Source organism: Cyprinodon variegatus, unplaced genomic scaffold (genome assembly GCF_000732505.1).
Source record: "Cyprinodon variegatus isolate N-32 unplaced genomic scaffold, C_variegatus-1.0 Scaffold1720, whole genome shotgun sequence".
Taxonomy (NCBI): domain Eukaryota; kingdom Metazoa; phylum Chordata; class Actinopteri; order Cyprinodontiformes; family Cyprinodontidae; genus Cyprinodon; species Cyprinodon variegatus.
The window spans coordinates 84,018-93,129 of NW_015152173.1; the positions used below are offsets into that span (position 1 = coordinate 84,018).

At 38.3% G+C, this 9,112-nt stretch overlaps 1 protein-coding gene across 1 annotated transcript in view; it reads right to left on the bottom strand.

Annotated features, from left to right (window-relative positions):
* LOC107104390 (gamma-crystallin M3-like) overlaps positions 1 to 8,563 on the bottom strand; it is a 10,182-nt gene extending 1,619 nt beyond the window's left edge. The window contains exons 1-2 of the mRNA XM_015404384.1: positions 8,458 to 8,563; positions 8,214 to 8,356 (exon numbers count right to left, since the gene is read on the bottom strand). Of these exons, the coding sequence (XP_015259870.1) occupies positions 8,214 to 8,356; positions 8,458 to 8,487 (173 nt within the window). The 5' untranslated portion in view covers positions 8,488 to 8,563. The remainder of the gene's footprint in view (positions 1 to 8,213; positions 8,357 to 8,457) is intronic.
* Positions 8,564 to 9,112: the final 549 nt, after the last annotated feature.

Below are 9,112 nucleotides of genomic sequence, written 5' to 3' on the forward strand. Positions count from 1 at the left end.
CCTCAACACAAAATACCAAGCTTGCATCTCAAGTCTCAACAATACAGGTTTCTAATGAAAGAAAAACCCACAAGATACATGGAAATAAGTTGAATCTGAAAAAAGTAATAATACATAAAAAACTCAAGAACACAACAAAAAAATAAAGGCACACATCCCTTTTTAAACATGCTTCTACAAATTTAAATGAATGCAATAACAAAAAAGAAACAGTTCAGAACAAAAATTATGATACCTTAACTGAATATTTTATTGCACAACCTTATTGCAAATGATTCCTGTAACTGTCAATGAGACCCCTACACCTCTCAGCAGGTGTTTTGGCCCACTCCTCATTGGTAAACAGCTCTAGTTGGATGGACAACTGGATTTGGGTCAGGGCACAGAGAAGGTAAAGTAAGGCCATACAAGTTTATTTATAACACAATTCAGTACAAAGAAAATTCAAAGTGCTTTACATGTATTAAGCAGTATATTAGAAGGGTAATAAAAGCAGAAGAAAGCAATTAAAGCTAATGAGATTAATAGGTAAAAGATCGTTGGAATGTACAATCTTCAATTCAATTCAGCTTATTTATATATTTATAAATTATTTATTTATAAATTCACAACACATGTCATCTAATGCACTTTACAGTTCACCAGATCGTCCAGGTAAATTGATTGAACGTTTTATTATCTGAGGAAAACCAGTTGATTGCATCGACTCATTGACAAGAGTGCAATTTCTCACACTAAGCATGCTTGTAGCAACAGTGAAGAGGAAAAACTCCCTTTTAACAGGAATAAACCTCCAGCAGAACCAGGCTCAGTGTGAGCGGCCATCTGCTGAGGCCCACTGGGGTTCAAGGAGACAGAAGCAGAGATACAAAAGGCAGCTGTAAAAGGCGGCCCTGTCCAGGAAACACACAGCCAGGCAGACAAGGTCTGAGCCAACTCAATCTTAAACTAATGACATGTCAGACAAATGAATAATTAACTTGGACTTAAAGGAACCTCAAATTTCAGAACTTTATTTGTCATCTGGAATTTTATTCCAGATAGGAGGTGCATAGGAATTAAATGCTGTTTCTCTGTGTTTGGTTGTAGCTCTAGGTGTACAAGGTAGGCTTGAAATTGAAGACCTGAGTGGTGTTGGTGTTGATACATTGACAAAAAATCTGTAATGTATTTAGGTGCCGATCCATTGAGTGATTTATACTAACTATTATTTGATTTATACTAACTGAAGGATTTTAAAGTATATTCTACACACAGGCAGTGTAATTCAATTCAGTTCAGTTAATATAATGCCAATTCACTGTTGGGATCTTAAGGTCTGTCCACTTTCTCCACCAGAGGGCGTACAAGATCTCCTGGAGTCGGGGCTGATTGCACCACCTGTTCCTCATCTGCTCATCAGGAGATCCGTACTTAAGGAGGCGGAGGGCTTCACTCCAACGCCAGAGTGTTTGCCAGTAACGGTTAGCAAGCCTGAGCCAACCAGCCTNCCTTTGAACAGGAAGAAACCTCCAGCAGAACCAGGCTCAGTGTGAGCGGCCATCTGCTGAGGCCGACTGGGGTTCAAGGAGACAGAAGCAGAGACACAAAAGGCAACTGTAAAAGGTGGCCCCGTCCAGGAAACACACAGCCAGGCAGACGAGGTCTGGGCCAACTAAATCTTAAACTAATGACATGTCAGACAAATGGATTTTTAACTTTGACTTAAAGGAACTTCAACTATCAGAACTTTATTAGTCATCTGGAATTTTATTCCAGATAGGAGGTGCATAGGAATTAAATGCTGCTTCTCTATGTTTGGTTGTAGCTCTGGGTGTACAAGGTAGGCTTGAAATTGACGACCTGAGTGGTGTTGGTGTTGATACGCTGACAACAAATTTGTTATGTATTTAGGTCCATTGAGTGATTTATACTAACTTTTAAAGTATATTCTACACACAGGCAGTGTAATTCAATTCAGTGCAGTTTATATAATGCCAATTCACATCACATGTCATCTCAAGGCACTTTACAGAGACAATGGAACCAGATGATATAGTCAGTTTGGAAATTCAGAACTGGTCTGATGTGTTATATATTTTTAGTTCTAGTGAGTGATGAGAATAGGAGAACCAGTTGCAGCTGTATGATGGACTTTTTAGGCAAACCTATGACGACCTGTTGCAGTGATCCTTTCTGCTAAAGACAAATACATGATGTCAGGCTCAGAAAAGTAGGACACAGTATTTAATCATTTATTTCTCTAATAGTGATTTCTCTAATAGTCTAATAGTTAGGATCGGGCAAACAGATCAGAATGGGGACAGGCAGGCTCAGAGGTCCAGAGGCAGAACAGGTCAGGATGAGGCAATCAGTAATACAGGTATGCTAGAGAACTATCAACACAGACTTGAATAATCTGGCACTGATGACTGGTTGGAAGGCTGGTTTAATGGTGAGCTGAAGCAGGTGGATCAGATGAGTGGAAAGGAGAACTGGGTAGAGATAGGCAGGTGGATGAAATGAACAATCAGACCAGACATTAGCTCCAAGATCATGACGAAATGACAGAGATTTTCTAGCTCTTGCTTGGACATTAGTCCTTTAACCCAAAAAATGTTCTTCATGAGATAAAAGGCTGACATATTAACTGCTGTTATGTGTCTCTGACGGTTCAGGTCAGAGTCCATCATCACACAAAGATTTCAGCCATAATCAGCAGTACCTGAAGCTGTGAGCTAACTCTGAATCTCTCCTCCTTTGGTCTGAAGTTTATTAATTCAGTTTGGTTACCATTCAGTTGAAGAAAATTATGGCGCATCCACATATTCATCTGCTCTATGACAGACACTACTGACACATAAAAGTCCCAGTTCTTCAAGGAAGATTTAAACCAGTAAAGCGCTGTATCAGAGAGACCGACCAGATGCCAGATGCTCTAAAATCAATTGATCAAAAACACAATCGCTGCACTGAGGTAAAATAATAAGAATACCGTGATTGTTCCATAATCTGGATTTATATGGATGTCACTGAAAACCTTAATAATGGCTGTCTCAGTACTCTTGTTGATAGACATTAAAGCAGTTGATAATTGTTAAGTAGCCATTTAACGATATTTTTTAATAAAGGTGCCGTTGATAGGAAGGTTTAAGATGTCCAAAATGCCTCCATAAGGCATATATTCATGTTTTAAACCAAATTAGACTCTAAAACAGGAAAAACCTTCCTAATAATGGGTAAACATCAAGACAGCAGACAGAAGAGCATAGCTTCTGAAAAATCTTTTCTATACTTTTGCTGTATATTTTAAAGAATTTGGGCATTTAAACAAAGTTAATTCTAATCTGTGACAACATTGGTACTGGAGTGGCTGGGGACATACGCAGTGCTTAAGCTAATCTGTAGACAATGAAGAAGGGAAAAAGACAGAAATGAAAACTAAAATGTAAAAAAATAATGAAATTATATTATGGCACAGAATCAAATTTATGTTTTAGAACCAAAGTTTATCTTGAAGAATCTGGAATGTAATCAAATAAAGTTTTGAGATTGGATTATGTTCAATGCAATCCACAATGCAAATCCAAGATTTTAATAAAACTTTATTTGGCAAAAGAATGTCTAAAATAATTGATTTGCTGCCCCTCATGTCTGCTAGGAAATCCTGAACAAAAGGGAGATAATGAAAGTGAAATATTAAAGGTAAAACTTCCAGCATGCTAACTGCCAGAAAAAAACGTCAAAAGTAATGTTCAAAACCAAAGTCAAAACTGTTCAAATCAAGCCGCATCAATTGTGTTGAAACACTGTGTATTTATATGACACACCTTAACTTACACACAACTCTATGCAGTGCCAACAGGGATGATAGGCGGGTGCCCATCTCTGGCATTTGATGGGCGTAAGGCGGGGTACACCCTGGACAAGTTGCATGTCTGTTGCAGAGCAATGACAAAAATCTTAATAAGTGTTATGTATGTTAAAAAAGTTATATCTGTTAGAAAAAAGTATCTTCTAAACATAGATTAGCTTCCATCTTTAACTTCAAAGAATCTACAGCTGTGCATTTGCAACCGACACATCTTTAGAGGACATTAAAATTTCTGTTTAGGGAAATTTATAAAAATATAGGTAAAGATCCCAGTTTGCAAGATTTTTATGACATATTTTCAAGTAGTGCTTGCATGTCTGTGACTTAAACATTCTCGCCAAAAGTAATTCTGGTGTTTTTTTTGTTGTTTTTTTGCTGGCGGCTCAGTGATGCAGATGGTAGCACTACTGCCTTGCAGCAAGAAGATTCCAGGTTCAATTCCTGTACCGCAGTCTTTCTGCATGGAGATCGATGTTCTCCCTGAGCATGCAGGGTCCTCTCCGAGTACTCTGGCTCTCTGTCCGGAGAAGCAGAATTCCTTGTCAGTAGGCTATTAGGCAGCATTGTTGCTCTTTAAGCTACAGGTAAAGGCTAGGTGGAGGCTCTGGNCTTGAATAATCTGGCACTGATGACTGGTTGGAAGGCTGGTTTAATGGTGAGCTGAAGCAGGTGGATCAGATGAGTGGAAAGGAGAACTGGGTAGAGATAGGCAGGTGGATGAAATGAACAATCAGACCAGACATTAGCTCCAAGATCATGACGAAATGACAGAGATTTTCTAGCTCTTGCTTGGACATTAGTCCTTTAACCCAAAAAATGTTCTTCATGAGATAAAAGGCTGACATATTAACTGCTGTTATGTGTCTCTGACGGTTCAGGTCAGAGTCCATCATCACACAAAGATTTCAGCCATAATCAGCAGTACCTGAAGCTGTGAGCTAACTCTGAATCTCTCCTCCTTTGGTCTGAAGTTTATTAATTCAGTTTGGTTACCATTCAGTTGAAGAAAATTATGGCGCATCCACATATTCATCTGCTCTATGACAGACACTACTGACACATAAAAGTCCCAGTTCTTCAAGGAAGATTTAAACCAGTAAAGCGCTGTATCAGAGAGACCGACCAGATGCCAGATGCTCTAAAATCAATTGATCAAAAACACAATCGCTGCACTGAGGTAAAATAATAAGAATACCGTGATTGTTCCATAATCTGGATTTATATGGATGTCACTGAAAACCTTAATAATGGCTGTCTCAGTACTCTTGTTGATAGACATTAAAGCAGTTGATAATTGTTAAGTAGCCATTTAACGATATTTTTTAATAAAGGTGCCGTTGATAGGAAGGTTTAAGATGTCCAAAATGCCTCCATAAGGCATATATTCATGTTTTAAACCAAATTAGACTCTAAAACAGGAAAAACCTTCCTAATAATGGGTAAACATCAAGACAGCAGACAGAAGAGCATAGCTTCTGAAAAATCTTTTCTATACTTTTGCTGTATATTTTAAAGAATTTGGGCATTTAAACAAAGTTAATTCTAATCTGTGACAACATTGGTACTGGAGTGGCTGGGGACATACGCAGTGCTTAAGCTAATCTGTAGACAATGAAGAAGGGAAAAAGACAGAAATGAAAACTAAAATGTAAAAAAATAATGAAATTATATTATGGCACAGAATCAAATTTATGTTTTAGAACCAAAGTTTATCTTGAAGAATCTGGAATGTAATCAAATAAAGTTTTGAGATTGGATTATGTTCAATGCAATCCACAATGCAAATCCAAGATTTTAATAAAACTTTATTTGGCAAAAGAATGTCTAAAATAATTGATTTGCTGCCCCTCATGTCTGCTAGGAAATCCTGAACAAAAGGGAGATAATGAAAGTGAAATATTAAAGGTAAAACTTCCAGCATGCTAACTGCCAGAAAAAAACGTCAAAAGTAATGTTCAAAACCAAAGTCAAAACTGTTCAAATCAAGCCGCATCAATTGTGTTGAAACACTGTGTATTTATATGACACACCTTAACTTACACACAACTCTATGCAGTGCCAACAGGGATGATAGGCGGGTGCCCATCTCTGGCATTTGATGGGCGTAAGGCGGGGTACACCCTGGACAAGTTGCATGTCTGTTGCAGAGCAATGACAAAAATCTTAATAAGTGTTATGTATGTTAAAAAAGTTATATCTGTTAGAAAAAAGTATCTTCTAAACATAGATTAGCTTCCATCTTTAACTTCAAAGAATCTACAGCTGTGCATTTGCAACCGACACATCTTTAGAGGACATTAAAATTTCTGTTTAGGGAAATTTATAAAAATATAGGTAAAGATCCCAGTTTGCAAGATTTTTATGACATATTTTCAAGTAGTGCTTGCATGTCTGTGACTTAAACATTCTCGCCAAAAGTAATTCTGGTGTTTTTTTTGTTGTTTTTTTGCTGGCGGCTCAGTGATGCAGATGGTAGCACTACTGCCTTGCAGCAAGAATGTTCCAGGTTCAATTCCTGTACCGCAGTCTTTCTGCATGGAGATCGATCTTCTCCCTGAGCATGCAGGGTCCTCTCCGAGTACTCTGGCTCTCTGTCCGGAGAAGCAGAATTCCTTGTCAGTAGGCTATTAGGCAGCATGTTTGCTCTTTAAGCTACAGGTAAAGGCTAGGTGGAGGCTCTGGTTGCTGTTCTAAGAGGTGTAGGCTGGTTTCTGCACAGAGCTCCTCTTAGTTATAGAGAATGATGTCATTGCTGGTGGCAACATACTGTATGGCATTTGTTTACACTGAATTTATTCACAGTTATCACAGTTTGGTGAGAATAGTATGTACAGAGTGTTTCATGTGAAACAGTTCATATTAGTAATACATCGTACAATGTGATCTCACTTAATAGGAGATGGAAGAATGATAACACTACTTCTAGTGGGGCATTATCACAGTAAAGGTATTAAGGTAAGACACAGGTGCTGAGTCACAGATGTGTGAGATTGACTGTCAGAGAGGCAGCTTTGCACAAGAAGAAACTATAGAAAGAAAAAGTTACCTATCAGAGATCAATGGACTGAGCTGTACTAAAGTGAGCATTACTACACAGTAGAAATAAATGGGTCAAGGCACCCAAACAAGGTACCTGACATCCATGTATTGTTTACTCTGAACACTCATTTACCCCATTTGTTCCTCAGTAACTTGACATACAGCAGTTAAGGCAACTGGGGTGGCAGCAGGGGTGGCAAGGCTGTCATTTAGGGTGGCATTTGCCACCCCAGTAGATCTGCCTATGTTTGCCGTTTAAATGGGAAATTACTTTATTAAAAAACATGCAATTTATGTTATCTCTCTTCCTGGATATTTATTGTTAAGCCTTTTAATGTATCAGTGATGGAGCACCTTTCTAGTCAGATAGATTACTTATAATGCTTTGCACTAGAGCCATATTCACCCCATCACACTGTCAAACATGCACAAGCTCATACACTGATCAGAAGACATTTTGGGGTTAAGTGCTTTACCCAGACACACATCTACATGTGATGTTAGGAAGCTGGAATCAGACCAGTGGGTAGAAGCTGTTATACTCCATGCAGAAAGAGGATGAAAAAAGACCTTTTTGCTGTTAAAATTCAGTAGCAAGATTTTTAGTTTAAAATCAGTATTAGTATATTAACTAGCATTTTTGTTATCCGTTGTATNGTTTAAAATCAGTATTAGTATATTAACTAGCATTTTTGTTATCCGTTGTATGCTTTGTAGAATTTCTCTTTATTGATGGGACAATATTTAGTCTTTTTTAGCATTTAACAAACTTAGACATTATGAATGGATCATCTTACTTTGCACAGTCACTAGATATTATTCACATAGACTCGTTTCTTTAACTTATCATAAATGTTTATTTTAGATGTTGAAAATGAGATGGCTGTCGCCAAATGTTGATTTTAAGCTTTAATTAAGTAGTTCTGTTTATATACCAGGTGGGGATTACCTTCTAGATTTATTAAAAAACAATACAAAGCTCCAAACATTATTTGTTTATCATTAGATAATTTCCTTAAAAGTAGGACAAAGACACATTTTTAGATTTTGTTTAGTATTTATTTGTTTTTGTCAAACTTTCTAGATCATGTCCATGATCCTCCTCATGCTCATGAACCTCATGCCTCCGTATCCCATCTCCCTGAAGCTCCTGTACTCTCCGGGCCTCATATACATCATCCTGCCTCTGAAGTAGGGCTGCTCGTACATCATCCAGTGACCGTCCATCACGTGGCAGGACATGCAGTCGGACATGTGGTAGCGATCCATGATGTTTTCACAGTCATCCATCATCTCATGCATCTGACCACCAAAGTTCTCNTAGTTGGGGCGGTCGTAGACCATGAAGAATCCATACTCCACCCTGAAGGAGTGGCACCTGCTCAAATAGGAGGACAGGTCGGCACAGTCACCAGTGGTCTCATAGGAGCGACCCTGGAAGTTCCTGTCCTCATAGAAGATGATCTGTTAAACGAGAGGCATTGTGGCTGTGAGTTCAAAAAGCACAAATTTTCTCTAAAATGCATTATTTAATATATTCACACTTCTGGATTTGTGCAGCTTACCCTGCCCTTGCTCATGTCAGACATGGCCATTGTTTTAGGTCAAATGCTGCCCTTTCTGTTGCAAACACTGGACTGCTGTCTTGTCCGGTTCAGCCTTTGCTTTTATACCTGACCATACCCTACAGAGAAAGCGGGCCCCCATTGTTTAAATCCCTGAGCCAGCAGAAGGGTATAGAACCTATTAGCCCTCTTTACGGCTTCCTGTAATAACATGGCTGGGCCCTCAAAGACTTCAGAAATACATCCTTTCAGCTTAAAGTGTTTGTTTTTTCTTAACCAAGCCCTTTGCCTCCCTGTCAGAGTGAAATGAATCAAATTAAGGCATATGAGAGTCTAGCAATCCTGCTGTTCATGTCTGATGGATTACAAAAGTCAATTGTCTATTTTTATATAGAAAAGGAAATTGATAAATCTAAAAATATTAAGTAAATTGCTTAGGTGGAGGTTAGAACCCCTTTTATCAATGATGGTTCACCTACTAGAACTATTTTGGGAAAGGTAGGGATGGTTTCCACAATATCTGGCTTGTACTAAACATCCATGACAAAAACTAGTATAAAGGCAATTCTGCTGTCAATGGAAGCTGAGAAAACCTTGGATAATGCAATATAAAGGTAGCATTTCTTTGTTTTGTTTTTTTAAAAAAGTTTGGGCT